Here is a 16,945-nt window from a genome sequence, read left to right as displayed (position 1 = left end):
GACAGTGTCTATCCACACCTCAAAGTTCCCCAATAAGTCCTAAGTGGCTTCCTCAACCAAAGTGACACAATTAGAATACCAGCCATAACATATAGTCAGGGTGCTAGCCCGGTTTCATTTACACGTTTGAGGACGCAAGGTTTGATGGTCCCGATCAGAAAAGGGCACAGGGGGTCTGGAGATTGAATATATATGAAATTTCCTTTTTTTTCCAGGGGGCCATCTTGGATTCTGGCCGCCATCTTGGAAGTGGGTGGCCCAAGCAACATACCATGACCATCATCTGTTTCAGTGAGCTCGGAAACACCTTAATTGACCCCTCATTTGTTCATCTCCGATTTTTACAGCCAGATATATGACATTTCGTTTTTTTCTGGCGGCCATCTTGGATTTTGGCCGCAATCTTGGAAGTGGGTTACTCAAGCAACATGCCATGATCATCATCTGTTTCAGTGACCCCGGAAACACCTGAATTGACCCCTCATTTGTTCATCTCTGATTTTTACAGCCAGATATATGACATTTCGTTTTTTTCTGGCGGCCATCTTGGATTTTGGCCGCCATCTTGAAAAATCGGAACCGATAAAGTGGGTTCCACGGATAAAATCGATAGATAGGTCGAAAAGAAACTCCATGCCAAATTTGGTACTTTTGTCCGGCCGGTAACGTTAAAGTTGCTAAGCCACCTGACTACTATGAGTTAAATCAACTATAGTTCCCGCAACATTCCTGATCATTTGAAAACTGTGAATTTTACAGACGTACCTTTCATAAACCTCTCATGAATAAACAATCATGTCGACCTTTGAGCTAAATCAACATTCCTGATTACTTTGAAGACTTTGATATACCGTTCCACCCGATACTCATAGCTAGTATACAGTAACTACTGTTAATGTTCCACAACAGTGCATCAGTAACTACTTCACTGTGTACGCAACACGGTAACATGTGTAACAGTTGGCACAGTAATTACCGGAAAGCTGTTACACGTTGAGCTACGAGTCGGACAGGTGAAAATTTGCAGTAATTAAAAAAAAAATAATAATAAAAAAATATTTTAAATTATATATTTTAAAATTTATTTTAAATTTTTTAAATTTGCAGTTAGAAAAAAGCTTTCAGTAATTACTGTGCCACCTGTAACACATGTTACCTTGTGCCACCTGTAACACATGTTACCGTGTGCCACCTGTAACACATGTTACCGTGTCACGAAAAAAGCGCAGCAGTTACTGATGCACGGTTGTGGAACATGAACAGTAGTTACTGTACTTGGTATGAGTATTGGGTGACCGTGATCACTCCAGTGAGCACTATTTATAAAACTATTCCTGAACCCGCAAAGGCAAAAATGAAAACAAAATATGAACCACTCACTGTTTGCAACAATGTGTTTGCTTTATTATACTATAGACTAATTCATCTACATTGGTAAATTATGCATTAAGATCTAATAAAGCTGGCAAAACGTTTACACATTTCATCTTTACTACTACCAAATTAAGATTTTATTATTTTTAACCACCACTTTATATCAGCCTGCATGAACTAAGTCATTCTAGTTAGAAGGGACAGAATTGATCGACCCTCTCGGAGTATTGCCAGCCCGCTGTGTAGCAAGGTTCCGTGTAATCATTAGGAGGGTTTACATTAGCCCGATTATTCGGGCTAAGGTTGCAATTTCCGTTCTTGTAGTCAATAGAGCAACAACCGTCCTCTTGACTGCAAATCAAGCGGCATGTGTCCAAGTTAGGCACGGTGATCGATCGGATGTTATGGTTTCTGATACATGCGCTCTCCTCCGGTGTCCATGATCCAATGTCGACCCGCTCTGCGTAGTACCAACCAGAAACGTAGCATGGCTGGGTGTAATCGCTGGTCGGTCGAATCGTGTTTCTGTGAAATCTGCTGAGATGACAGTCACCGTTAAGGTAATCTATCGACAGACAAGTAAAGCTTCTTTTATCTAAGCATTTCTGTTGGCAATCCGCTAAGCTCGAGACTCGTCCGTTCCAATCGTTGTTACCTCGGATGCAGCCCTCGATTGTTTCAGTCCAGAAATAATCTTTAAAGGAGAGGAGATGAGATGAGAGTAGAGGAGAGGAGAGGAGAGGAGAGGAGAGGAGAGGAGAGGAGAGGAGAGGAGAGGAGAGGAGAGGAGAGGAGAGGAGAGGAGAGGAGAGGAGAGGAGAGGAGAGGAGAGGAGAGGAGAGGAGAGGAGAGGAGAGGAGAGGAGAGGAGAGGAGAGGAGAGGAGAGGAGAGGAGAGGAGAGGAGAGGAGAGGAGAGGAGAGGAGAGGAGAGGAGAGGAGAGGAGAGGAGAGGAGAGGAGAGGAGAGGAGAGGAGAGGAGAGGAGAGGAGAGGAGAGGAGAGGAGAGGAGAGGAGAGGAGAGGAGAGGAGAGGAGAGGAGAGGAGAGGAGAGGAGAGGAGAGGAGAGGAGAGGAGAGGAGAGGAGAGGAGAGGAGAGGAGAGGAGAGGAGAGGAGAGGAGAGGAGAGGAGAGGAGAGGAGAGGAGAAATATTGCTACTTTTAAATTTAAATGTTATCGCTTATTTTCGATATAAACTTTTACAAGGGGTTGTAATACATGAGCGGAATTCGGTTGTTAAAATTATAAGTATACACGGTCATGCTTAACATGTTCTACGTTCAGGTTGCGGTACGGTCGGCCATATTCGTTTTGGCTAACATCATCTGCAGTTTATGTTCTCTCTTCAATGGAATCGTGAAAAAAATAGACATTACAAGAGCCTAATATCGTGGCTGTTGTTCGTTGGTTAGGTGGCTTGAGGTTAAAATATATCAGAGGAGTGGACATCTAATGTTTCGAGGAAGTATCTAAGTTTGAAACAGGTTATTCCTTTTTTTGAATAATATTCATACAAATGTGGAATCAGGTATGCTAGTCTGGTGGCCCCTATTTATGAATCAATACCTGGATATATGGAAAAATAAGACGTATATATGTTTGACTGAGATATAACGTTTATTTCTGCAGATGCAATGACTGTGGTGTATAAGGTTCTGTAAACCGTGTCCAGATGTATCTTTTTATTGATGTATTTCAAATAGCGTTTTTTGTTTTGTTTTTTGTTTTAGTAAATGTACATTCCAGAGTAGAGTACTAAGTACTAATACAAATTAAACACAAGATGGGATGCATAGAACCAAAACAATAGGATCATCAGAGGACCCCCCTCCCCTCCCCCTCCCCTCCCTCTCCCCCTCCCCTCCCCTCCCCCTCCCCTCCCTCTTACCCTCCCCCCAAAAATTGGAAGTTGATAATTGTTTCATTCCGTATTAAGATACACCAGTAGAAATGTGAGATTGGTGACTTTGAACACCTACCTAAATCTCTTCTCTCGGAGTATTGCCATCCGGCCACATAGCAAGGCTGTGTGTAATATTCCGTTGGGCGAATGCTGTCACGGTTAAAGCGGCTGAGATGGCAATCGCCATCCTTATAGTCAACGGAGAGACAGACGAAACTAGTTTCATCCGCGCATCGCTTCTGACAAGACAAGATATCGGTTGTTGGTCCAGCCCAATCGTTGTTATTGCGGATACAACCGTAGACTATGTCTGTCCAGGGATAATCTGTTAAGATGTTACAAAATAACACAGAGAAACCCATTAAAGACCGGCCGGTCTCTCCGCTCATCATCTGAACTTCTTCTACGTCACTCACATAACTCGAGGACCAAGTTCTACGGAGATAGACGGTTTTCTGTCGCTGCTCCGGTTGTTTGGAACAGCCTACCTTCAGATCTCCGCAATTTGAACAATCTTAATATTCTTAGGAAGAATTTTAAGACTTATTTTTGTAAATGCTTAGAGTGATATTTATTCTTTTATTTTTTTTTATTATCTTACCTCACTTCATGCTATTTTGCATTTTTATTATAATTTTAAGCTTTAATTTTTTTTTTTGCTGTACAGCGCTTTGAGATTTCATGGCAAGCGGTTTATAAGAAGTTTATATTATTATTATGATTATTATTATGATTATTATTATGATTATTATTATGATTATTATTATGATTATTATTATGATTATTATTATGATTATTATTATGATTATTATTATGATTATTATTATGATTATTATTATGATTATTATTATGATTATTATTATGATTATTATTATGATTATTATTATGATTATTATTATGATTATTATTATTATTATTATTATTATTATTATTATTATTATTATTATTATTATTATTATTATTATTATTATTATTATTATTATTATTATTATTACTACTACTATTATTTTGCACAAAAAAAACAACACTGTTCCGTAAGAAATCTAAATATTGTCACGGACATTTCTTCATGCTGATTGAAACACAATGACTAAAAAAAAACAATAGACTGTTTGTGCTTAAAGATTTGTAATACTCTAACGTCTGGACTCACTTCTTGTTTTTAATATACCTGGCTAATCGTAACATTTGACATCCATTGTGACCTCTGGTGTTATTGATTAATTACCTAATTAATGAATACGACTTAAACATTAGGGGATCAGCCACAGGAATAAAAAAAAACAGTTTATGGTGACGCATTCTATGCATATCTACACTGTAAAAAATGTCTGTGATATAACAGCTTTACGCCGTTCATCTACTAAAATTAATCATGTTGTTAAAAAAAATTGTTGTCCATTTACAAAATGTATTGTAACAACATTTTCTGTATATGGGAACAAAATGTTCATAACAATACATCAACTGCTGTGTCGGAACAAAAGCATCAGGCTCGATCCAAGTTTTCATTATGCGGTCGAAGTGACCGCGAAAACGTTACACCAAATCTTGCATCATAAAACGAGAACCGTATTTTACATGTTGTTGGAATGATAGAAAGTAGCATATACGTTTAGTCTTACGCAATCAACGAGTTTTTTCCGAAATAGTAAAGTTAACAACTGTGTCGCAAAGTTGTAGATGACCTTTGTACACTACTTACAGTTGAATGACGCTGGGCGCGCGCACCGAAGGTCCGAAACCGCTGTAATTACGGTAAGTTATGATTTCAAAGCTTTGTAGTCCTTTTTAATCTAACATGAGTGCAACTATAGTGAATTGAGTCATATGAAACTGTTACTTTTTACGTAAGCATTTATTAAACGTTCGTTTGTTGGTTTGCTTGTTTTGAAATAAGCGGCAAAGCAAGTAGGCTAGGCCGACAGCACAGCTCTCTGTCGGTCCATTGTGTGCATACTAGCACAGGATGCTATGGCAGTTCTTTGTTAGGCGAGCATATACGATCGCTTATTTCTAGCATATCGTCGTAGCTGTTTTGACAGTCATACCAAACCTAAGCTTACATTCATTCTTTCGCGGTATCGTTTCTATTGGATGTGATATAACGCAGCCTAGACACTGGTCACCAATCAGTATCTATGCTTTATTATATAACATAGATTCTCTTAGGAAACTTCTTGATATCACTTTTACTGTTTAGTTTGAAGCCCCCGATCGGCTTACACTAAATCTTGGGGGAGTCGTGCAGTCCCGTCCTGAATCTTGGGGGAGTCGTGCAGTCCCCTATGGCACGCCAAATGTTAAAATTCAGAAATGAACAATCTAGGCTAGGTTTATGGTTAACAAACTCTGGTCTATCACTAAAATAGATCATCGATCAATAAAAAAAAAAATTTTGTCTGATAAATCACGTTTTTCCAGTGATAAATCAGAATTTTACTAATACAACTTGTTTTCTTTTTCTCGCTGAATTTTGAAAACTAATTATTGGTCGGTAAAACCATTTGTTATTCCTTGTTCAATTCTGAAGGATGCTACTGCATGTAATGGGGAAACCCTGTATGTACTATGTGCCTGTCATTTGATGCCTTGGCGTATAAACACGATATCACAAGAACCAAAGATGTTTGAACTCGAAATTTAGTATTTATAGGTATGTTTGAGTGGGAGGGGGCTTAGGTGGAAGTTAACTATACAAAAAATTCCTGAAGGAAATTTCTTTGTAAAGGGGAATTGTGATAATTGCGAGCTAGAAAAAAATTACAGGCAAAGTCTACCTCCTAGCCCTCCTCCCCCCCCCCCCCACCCATCCAGAACTGTGCCTGAGCTGCTAATTGCCCCTAGCCTACTTTAAGTATCATGAACAGTTGATGTATGCACTGTTGTATGCTATACTAACCCGATCTTAGCATGAATGTGTTGATTGTGGGTGTTATGAATTATGCCAAACTGTAACCTACTTACAGTATTAACTGATATGATTTGTCATCTGTCAATATATATGTAACCAAAAGTGTTTGTTTGTTTTCCTTTCATAGGATTGGCTTCAGCTAAACCTGAGATGGAATAGTCAGGGGCACCGGATTTGTAATGTATTGTTGGAGAGCCTGACCCATTTCCGAAAGGTTTTAATTTCCATATGTTTTTACTCTCTTGCAGATGGTTACTTGTTCATGTGGTGTTCACTCTGATACTGCAGCTAGAAAGATGTGTCACTACCCGCTTCATCAAAATCAACCAAATTTTCAATTTACGTGTCCTGAAGAAAAGTGCAACAGAATTTTTGTAAGTTATTCAGCTTTGAAAAGTCACTTCTATCATGACCATAGAGAAGATGGTATTGAAACACTCATTTTATCTCTATCCTAAGACTATGATTGGTCTCACATATCTATGCACTAGATCATCAGGTTTTGACTTTTTTTGTAGTAAAGTGCATCACGGTGACCACTGGATTCATCCAGAGTGCAAGAGTTTCACTTGCAGGCTACTCTTGCATAATTTCTGAATGAAATTGCTTTTAAAATTATAATCCATGGATCTTTATACTTTAAGATATTAATAAAAAATGCTTTTGTTTTTATGTAACAGGTTGCAATCCATTTCTTAGAAACAGAATGGCAATAACAGTTGATCGGGACCTCTGCTGTATCCTACATCCATTATTGCTGCGTTGAAGATGTTGTTCATGAGCTACTATGTGTTCAACATATGCTATCCCATAGCTCGAGGTTCAAGCAACCATGGAATACATACAGAGGTACAGTTTAAACCTAGTTTCTTGACAGATTAACAAAGGAGGTGCATTCAAACTACAGTTCCTCCATCTTGTTGAGATCATGCAAGAAGAACTGCAAAGAAGAACTGTCAATGCCAACAAATGTTGTGCAACATTAAATGTTTTCATTAAACTACTAGTGCACCTGTCACGGCATGCAAATAACAACAGTTTATATATAATAAAATGGATACAAACTTTTACTTATATATATATATTTATATATAACTTTTATGTGAAGTTTAACTAATTTTGGGGATACTATTACCAAAATTGAATAAATTTAGTTTTTAAGCACTAGGATGTTTTTGGTAAACAAGGATAGATTGGACTCATGAAACTTTTTTCAAATTATTCCCTACAGAATACTGTTCGAGATTGATCCAGGGAGAGGGTCTAGGGCAAAGAAATCTTACAGATGGTGTATAAATCCGAAAGTAACTTCTCTTTGTGAGCGGATGAAGGAAAGTAGAGAGTGAGATATGCAGTGAATGTGGCCAAAAGTATTAAGCTACTTGAGCTAACTGCATTTAATTTTGTTTTGTTTAATGCCGTATACTTTTTGTTAAATGATACCTCCATTTCAAAAGCGCTGAATCTGTGAACTATTCTGCTATAAATCACTAAATTTTACAGATTCATGTTACAATGTAACTTAAAGTTGATTTTTAAAATACTTAATAAACAATAAGGTAATCTGCTTGCTTCAGAAGTCTTTTAACCAAACATTGTATTTTCTTAAATACAAAATATGATTCTGTATAGAACAACCTCGTAGCTTTTACAGTACAAGTTGGATGTAATTATATAAAAATATCCCAAATTTGAGCACTGTCAAGTAGATTTTCTGATTGTTCTATATATTGGAAAGGGTTCATTTTATCAAAAAAATATCCCAGTGTGCCTGAGCATTTCAATGGAAGTTTCATCACTTTGACATTGACCATCAATCTAACTGTTTTCTTTTTTCTTTCTATTGATTTGGGAGTTGTTCTGATAGCAGTAAAGCTTATTTCCAAGGGTAGCAACTGTACTCATTCGAAACAAAGTATTTTTACTAGAAGAAATCCTTTTAAGTACTCTAAGCATATAAATAGTATTTGAGTTTCACACTGTTAATAGCTTTTTGTTTCAGGTTCAGTTTCAATGCAACTTAAGTGGTTTCCAGGTTCATGTTATTGTTTTGTTTCTTATTTCTTTAGTATGTCATAGAGTAGTATTTTTTAGTCGTTGCTCTTTCATTCTAGACACTATCTCTTTGTAAGAGTACAATGGACAGCAGTATCCTTGGTAGGTTCATAAGGTAAATTGACCCCCTGCTATTCAGCATTTATCAATCTTGCTTAAATAGTATTTTACCTTTGGGAGTCTAATATCATCAGGAAAGTCCAGATTAATATGCTGAAATAGTTTAGTAGTAGTATGATAATATCACTGTTTTTCAACGCACTGGTAGACAAATTCACACTTTATCCCTGTTTTGGAATGATATCTAAACTGTTCATGTTAGTGTAATATATTGTTACATTGTTGTTTGCAGTGCTAATTCCACATTTGCTGTTTATGATATTCTAAAAGTTTAAAACACCTGTCAAGATTGCATGTTGGTAAATAAAGATATGTGTGTTTGGTAAATTTGACTCTCTCAATGTGTTCCTCTTGGTATAACGTTTATTTTGTCATCTAAATCTCTTTCATGTACAACAAATTCCTCTCTACAAAGGATTCGCCCAGGATCACAAATTACTTTACCCATATATAGCAGCTTCATTTGAATACATAATTTTTACTTTCAACCACAACTTTTTATCGTGTATACAAACTGTTATTTGGTAAATTAACGGAAACATTCTGTCTAGAAACGAAAAAAGTTCGACCAATATACAAAAAGTATTTTGAATTTTACATCACTTTTTCCATGTTGCCACATAAAATTCTACATGAATAAATAGAAATGAATCTGTTCCTACACAAACCGTAGTTGTGCATTTACAGTTGCTGTTGTACACTGATGAAAAAACAGATGGAAACTAATTGACAGCTTTTCTTTTGTAAATATACAGAGAAATTTTTTACAGTGTAGCCTATAAATTAGGTACGGGCACTTGAAATGAACCAAATCCGTAAAATACTAAATGTAATTTACATTTGTCTGGTAATGGTAGAAAACGTATCGTGTGTTAATCCTAATAATTGCTCACATAGCAAAATTGAAAACTTAATATGATTTTGTTTTATTTTTTTTTCTTTAAAGTTTATACAAGTAAGCATTAAAGCTGTTTAAGGCAAAAAGAAAACGATAACTTACCAACGTCTAAACGCTCAGCATAGTGCCATGAATCGCCATTGTAGCACGGTTGGGTAAAGTCTCCGGTAGGCCTGACACTATGTCGATTATATCTGCAGTGTTTACAGCGTCCATCCTTGTAGTCGATCGACAAACAAGTGAACGAGTCCTGTGACTCACAGCTCAACTGGCATGCCTGGAAAGAAGATGCCGTGCCATCCCAATCATTTTTCCCTCTAATGCAACCTTCGGCGTCTTCTGTCCACTTCCCATCTAAGAAATAACAAGAGTTGGCTCCAGTGAGTGCAAATCTCATAAAGTAACGCATGTCTTAGTACTGCAAACCAATATTGGAAATCCATAGTCACTTGTTTTCAGGTATGTGAATGGAAATTCAATTTTTTTTTTCAATTTTTGTTCGGTTACAATGTCTACGACAAATGTAGCTGAATACAAAAAATTATTAAGAAAAAGCAGGATTTAACTGATTCAACTGTTTTTATTTCGGAGAAATATACCAGTGCCCTAGAGTATGAGTTTGCAAACAACAAGTGTATCATTGTGTACATTATGCGAGGGTGTGGGTGGGGGGGGGGGGGGGGGGTTAATGGTCAATTCCTTTATGGATGTACCTATACCCATACTGGGAATATTATACATTACATGGTGAAATAAAAGGTCAGAAGCCTCTAAACAATCTACCAAAAGTATATATATTTCATGTCAATGCCATAAGCTTCTATATATGATGCATTCTTGACAATGGGTTTGAAACCTTCCAAATCACTATAAAAAATAGGGACAATGATTAAGGGTAATTTTTATTATCATGCAAATCTACCTTACGGAATGGGCACTGTGCTGATGAAAACAAAGGATGTGCAAATAAACTTACTTTGTCCGAGGCAAAACGGAATGAAGAAAAGGAGTACTTGGATCAATGCGTAACTCATCATCTGAAAAGGAATGGATTGAAACAGGAAAATTGTTCAAAAACGAGGCGTGATATACAGTTTGGTCCATACGAACCATATTAGAAACTGATAATGATGATGATGATGATGATGATGACGACGACGACGACGACGGCGATGACGATGACGATGATGATGATCAAAAACTGCCAGAATTATATTCACAGTGCCACAGTGCACATCTTAATTTACTTGATTTATTAGTTTTTCCTTTAGTCTCGTATATATATATATATATATATATATATATATATATATATATATATATATATATATATATATATATATATATATATAATCGATTCGATATTCAAGTTATGATAATAGATATTTTACCTAATTCATACAGGTATGGTACCTAAACTAATTTTTTACCTAACTTTTAAAAGTGCATGAAACTAACCTTGTTCCGCTTGTCGACGCTTTCTCGTTCACCCTCGAGAAAGTTATGAGCTTCACTCGGCAATCAAGTTCAAATATAATAATTATTTAACAGAGCTTAAGATCCAGAGTGTACGGAACCATGTCATTGGTTAACATGGTATGAATATTTATGTGACGTTAGCTCGTTCCTTGTATCGGATTCTATCTGCACTCATTTGGCAAGGTCAAATTCAAAACTGATTTTGACGAATCAAGCGATTGCTTTTGATCAATAACACTGAGGTTGTAACTGAAAGATCACGGGTTGATATTGCTCTAGCAAAGAAAGGAAATAAGATAATCAGTTTTGACTCAGTTTTAATTAAACTACATTTCTTATATTGAGTAACTCTGTTAACGTCTGTCAAAAACATGGCACATTAAATGTTGCGTTGCTGAAATTTGCATAAAATATTTGCATTCCTTTTTTTTCTAAGGAAAAATAATGTCACTATTTTCATCCAAAGTGAGCAGGTGTAATAATTCTAACCTAACGTTAAAAGTTCTGTTTTTGATTTTTCTTCACATTTTTGCTCTTCTTCAAAGGAGCAGAATATTCAATCATTGTTGTATCTTATATGATAAACTGTTTGTGAAGAACAACTCACAAATGACTGCTAATACAAACATTATGCTATTCAGAGGATACCCTTCATGAATATTCATGTTAGAAATGTGATAAATTTGTCTTTAATGTGATACCATAGTTTCATACAGAAGGTAAGTAGTTTAGTGTGCTAACATAAATGTCATTATTAGGTAATAATGAAGTAAAGATTACAGGTGGGTTATCACAATATTTGCAAACACCCCCTCGCTTCTTCTGCCTTATTGGCTAAGATCCTGTGTAGCGTTATATTCAAACATGGTAGAAGAACGGTGATACACACCTGACGATGGTTGACAATCACAGTTTCAATGCAAGGGACTGGTGTTGAGAACGGACCACTCGTTTGGTTCTTTGGTTTTCCGTGCCCAGGTTCTATCGTGGTTGTTTTTTTCTTAAAAAAGTACTCGCTTCTCGGCCTTTTGGGTAATACTAATACCACGTATAGTAGTATCTGTTTCTTCCTAAGGGAATCGTGAAGCACACCTGGCTATGATCACACAGTCTCAATGCTGGGGTGAGGGTGAAGGTGGGGTGGGGCTGAGGGACTGGGGTGAGGGTTGGAATAGTTATGTAGTATGTTATATGTGGCCAAGGTCTTTCTTGGGTGACATTTGTTATGAGAAAAAGAAAGTTGACTTAATACATCAAACTTTTATGAGGATTCATCACATGCAGAATTGAATCGCTAGTGTGTTAGCTCCAGGATTCGTAACCTGTGCTGCGAACCATGTGCTAGCTCCAGCTCCAGTTATTCTGCATGCTACATGTTACGATGTTAAACACAAGTTCGACTTAGATTCGAAACAAATAGGCCTATTTGATAGAGCTGTTCTGGGGGAATAATTTCGATTAGGGTTGTGCACATTTGTCTGCAAAAACGACACAAAAGTGAACTAAGGTCTGGTCTTGCCCCCCCCCGGAATCCCGCCCATGCATAAAAGTAAAGAATTGAGCAGCCTAGAATTTCAATGCAGCTTGAATCCTATTATATTCTGATTCTAAAGTGGGTTCAATTACAATCTTACCCTCATGATATCAACTTACGGAGGTGATTTATAAAACAATACATGTTTCGGCTTGATTGACATGTGTAATTCGATTATAGTGAATATAGAAGAAATCAAATATTAATAACAAGGTAGTATTGATATAACCAACGTTCATATCACGTTGCCCTCAAGAAACAGTTAACAGAATAATCGAGGTCATACTGTTCTTTTTCAATATGTTAAAGGGGAACATAATCTAAGCATTCTGGTGAAATTTGCATTCAATTCCTATTTCTTCTATTTTGAGATATTGACAGTTGAAATTGCCACCTTCCGTACCAAAAGTAAACTTGGAGCAAACAGGTGTGACGTCATTGTTGCACACTAATTTACGTCTAATTTTATACTCCACAATTCGATGCATTTATAATATGAATGTACCATAGGTATTGATATTTTTTAAACTTCACATCCCCTTAAAACAAACTAGTAATCCTATCCCATCCAAGGTCAAATCATTATTTGTAAGTGTGCAACTATGACATCACACCTGTTTGCTTCAAGTTCACTTTTGGTAGAATATTGCCGTTTTCTTCAGAACACAAAATAAATTTCGCCACCAGACCTCTTACATGAGAGTCGGCTCCAATTAGCCCACGGCAGTACCACTCCTTTATGAAGAAAAAATACCTTAATTCATTTATCTATGTCCCTCCCCAAAAAAATCATGTCCTTATTTTCCTAAGTCAATCGCGGAAAATTTGGAATCTCCCTTCAACAACAACAACAAACGCACACACTATTGGTTATACAAGAGCTACAAGTACTATAATAGCCCAAGATTATCTTAAAAGTTTTCCATGCACTTTTTGTGCTTGCAAATTTCTACGAACATGTAATGATAGGGGTATCTGAAACTTTCTTCAAATTCCACAGGATTTAGGTTCATAACCACCATCACATCTCAGTGATACTTACGTTACAAATCATTCAAGAGTAAATTCCTCTTTCTGACTTGTATAATTGTGCTGGGTAATTAATAGAAGGACCAAATAAATATCTGACACTGCTGCTTCCACGGGCTTCACGACCAAACATTCACCCCCCTTGTTGGTACATTCCCCACCCGATCCCACCCCGCAAGAAACAGCCTAGCCTCATACACCCTTCGATTCTCCGATCAATTTCGTTGTTATACTCCCCCCTTCCCTTGGAAATGCATCAAAAGGCCCTAAAATTGTCTGTCAGGGTAAAACGTTTAGCTTTAAATGTTAACGTGGAAAATCTGCAGAATAAATTTAATCATGTCAAGATTGCACATTTATTCTGTTTGAATTACTGATTCACTGATCAGAAATGCATTAGCGAAGCATTTTACAACGTGGTAAGAGTGCTTGAAGGATGTTAAAGTGTTCATGAATCGGGAGCTGTAGACAAATCGTTCTTAGTTTAATACTTCAATGGATTGATGTATCAGGAGAGTTTGCATTGCCTGTAAAATTGCATACATAAAATCCTAAAATGGCTTGTAACTCCAAAACCATTTCACTGCGTTCTTTCTGCCCGCATATCTGAAGCTATCGTATTTCAGTGGATTGTGTTAGGAGTAAAGGTATCCTTTTCACGAAATTCCACACAGACATTGGCTTATTATAATGATTGTTTAAACAAGGGTCTCTCGTCACATCAAAAGTGCCACGGTTCTACCCAGGGGGTAGGAAGCTTCCAAAAAGTGGGGGCGCACAACATAAGAGGGCCACTTTCTCTTTCCACAACCACCACTCGTTATGCTATAAACTGATACACACCGGCCATATCATTGAAATATATATGACGTGTTAGAATGCTATCAATACTATTATGGTGCGCGTGAATAATTAAAATAAAATATTGAAATTAACAAAGGCTTATGATATCCAAAGACAGTTCTTCATCAAAGGGGCACATTTAATTTGCCAGTATAGGGCACATTTGCTATTTTGGAATAAAAGTGTGGGGGGGCACGTTCCCCCAGTGCGCCCCCCGGCTCCTACCCCCTGGTTCTACATTTGACTTTCAAAGTGTTCATGGGAACTTGGCGGGATTCTTTCAAACGGTCATGTATGTACCTTTCAAATTGTTAACACATGTACGAATTTCGCGCAACTAGAAAGTTACTATACGAAGTTCATTGATCTAGCAATTGAACTTAGAAAATATCCAGTTGAAAACCGCGAACGTGCAAACCTAAACAGGAATTAAGCTCATCGCAACCGTAAAAAGGGGTACGTGATTTATAAGCAGTTAAATATATTAAAACAAATATGAACTGGCTATTTGTATTTGTGAAACTTGTTGCCGTATTATTGGATGTAGGCCCGTGTAATTTTAAACTGATAAATGGCAACTCGTTCCTGGAAGTGTCAAGCACAAACAAATCGCAAATACCAGTATTGCATGTGTTGTTCAGGCTATAGGGAGTGATTTGCGAAAAACAATAAGTAGTTTGGACACTTCATGTTTGATTTTGTATTGCTTTTAAACTGCATCATACATTTTATTGGTCTTAGTGGCCTGCTGAGCCCCCCCCCCCCACCCCAACCCCCCCACCCCCAACCCCCAAAATGACAGTTGATTGTTTTACTTCTGTCATCGGCGATGGTAGACTATACTTTTAACTTTACACACTTTACCGGGTAATTTTAGTGTACTGTTCTTTTCAAAACTACTTTTCCGTTAAAAACAGTTATATTTCTAGTGGTATTTCTTTATACCGTTACCTGTAGGAAATAATAAATTCCAGCGAGCGCTCGCTGCTTCAACGGGGGCTATTGCCTTGGTATAGGCAATGTACAGGTGCTAATGAGCAAGCCTTCGAGATGAACGATCGGAGTATACATTAAACTGGACCGACTGCGTCAATAGGGGAGACATGCAAAAGAACGTATTAACCATGGAGGGTCACGTGACGTGCACCCTTGTAGCACTCAACTCTTATAGTACTCCTTAATAATAATACATTGCATTTATATAGTATAAAAATACAGCGTTTCAAAGCGCTTTACAAAGTAGGAAAGAGACAAAGGAAACCAAGGGGGAAAAAAGAAACTAGGAATCAAACAGAAATGCTTTAAGTTGTCTCTTGAAAATACAAAGGGAGGGCGAATCACGAACGTTAAATTGGAGTTCGTTCAAAAGAGAAGGCGCAGCGACAGAAAAGGCACGATCGCCATAACGAGTGCGGGTACGTGGACCAGGAGTTAATTGCACATTCGCATGATAGGAAGAGCGAAGCGTAACTGTAGTTGACCGACGCAAAGGAGTAAGACGGTCAGTGATATATTGAGGGGCAAGCCCGTTGATCGCTTTGTAGGTGTGAAGTAGGATCTTAAACTCAGGGGCGTAGCGGGTTTTTTTGTTGGGGGGGGGGGTGTGGAGAATTTGATTTGCCGACGGATCTGGAAGTGGTGACTGAAATGGGGGAAGGGTCTAAGGGGATGGGGTGTCCCCCTCCCCTTTGGCAATTTTTTAGTTTTGAAACGTCCTTAGATGCAATCTGGTGTATATTTTAAGTCAAATTTGATTTGCCGACGGATCTGGAAGTGGTGACTGAAACGGGGGAGGGGTCTAATTTTTAGTTTTGAAACGTCCTTAGATGCAATCTGATGTATATTTTAAGTCAAATTTGATTTGCCGACGGATCTGGAAGTGGTGACTGAAATGGGGGAGGGGTCTAATTTTTAGTTTTGAAACGTCCTTAGATGCAATCTGATGTATATTTTAAGTCAAATTTGATTTGCCGACGGATCTGGAAGTGGTGACTGAAATGGGGGAGGGGTCTAAGGGGAGGGGGTGTCCCCCTCCCCTTCGGAAAATTTTTAGTTTTGAAACGTCCTTAGATGCAATCTGGTGTATATTTTAAGTCAAATTTGATTTGCCGACGGATCTGGAAGTGGTGACTGAAACGGGGGAGGGGTCTAATTTTTAGTTTTGAAACGTCCTTAGATGCAATCTGATGTATATTTTAAGTCAAATTTGATTTGCCGACGGATCTGGAAGTGGTGACTGAAATGGGGGAGGGGTCAAATTTTTAGTTTTGAAACGTCCTTAGATGCAATCTGGTGTATATTTTAAGTCAAATTTGATTTGCCGACGGATCTGGGAGTGGTGACTGAAACGGGGGAGGGGTCTAATTTTTAGTTTTGAAACGTCCTTAGATGCAATCTGATGTATATTTTAAGTCAAATTTGATTTGCCGACGGATCTGGAAGTGGTAACTGAAATGGGGGAGGGGTCTAAGGGTAGGGGGTCTACCCCTCCCGTTTGGAAAAATTAGTTTGAACGTCCTTAGATGCAATCTGGTGCATATTTTAAGTCAAATTTGGCACGGAAGAAGCTCCCGTTCTCCTTTTTCTATTCAGCTTTCCTTCTTTCTTCCCCTTCCGCTCTCTTCACCTTTTCTCCTTTTGCCGACAGACCCAAAATTTGCCGACAGCGACCAAATTATTGGGGGGGTGTGACACCCCCCCCCCACACCCCCCCCCCCCGCTCGCTACGCCCCTGCTTAAACTGCATGCACTGAGAGATGGGTAGCCAATACAATGAACGGAGTACAGGAGTGATGTG

The 16,945-nt window shown here is 37.9% G+C and overlaps 1 protein-coding gene and 1 long non-coding RNA gene across 2 annotated transcripts; one reads left to right on the top strand and one right to left on the bottom strand.

Moving 5' to 3' along the window:
- Positions 1-1,376: 1,376 nt before the first annotated feature.
- LOC139984693 (uncharacterized) lies at positions 1,377-10,820 on the bottom strand. Its single transcript, XM_071998704.1, has 5 exons — positions 10,722-10,820; positions 10,240-10,300; positions 9,366-9,617; positions 3,353-3,601; positions 1,377-2,068 (listed from the first exon to the last, which is right to left on the bottom strand). The coding sequence occupies exons 2-5, from the start codon at positions 10,298-10,300 to the stop codon at positions 1,566-1,568; spliced, it is 1,065 nt and encodes a 354-aa protein (XP_071854805.1). The 5' UTR covers positions 10,722-10,820; the 3' UTR covers positions 1,377-1,565.
- LOC139984695 (uncharacterized) lies at positions 4,592-9,143 on the top strand. Its single transcript, XR_011799150.1, has 3 exons — positions 4,592-6,564; positions 6,871-7,039; positions 7,422-9,143. It is a non-coding gene; the product is annotated as an uncharacterized lncRNA (long non-coding RNA).
- Positions 10,821-16,945: the final 6,125 nt, after the last annotated feature.

This window comes from Apostichopus japonicus, chromosome 17, assembly GCF_037975245.1.
Source record: "Apostichopus japonicus isolate 1M-3 chromosome 17, ASM3797524v1, whole genome shotgun sequence".
Taxonomy (NCBI): Eukaryota; Metazoa; Echinodermata; class Holothuroidea; order Aspidochirotida; family Stichopodidae; genus Apostichopus; species Apostichopus japonicus.
This window is presented reverse-complemented; position numbering and strand designations above follow the sequence as displayed.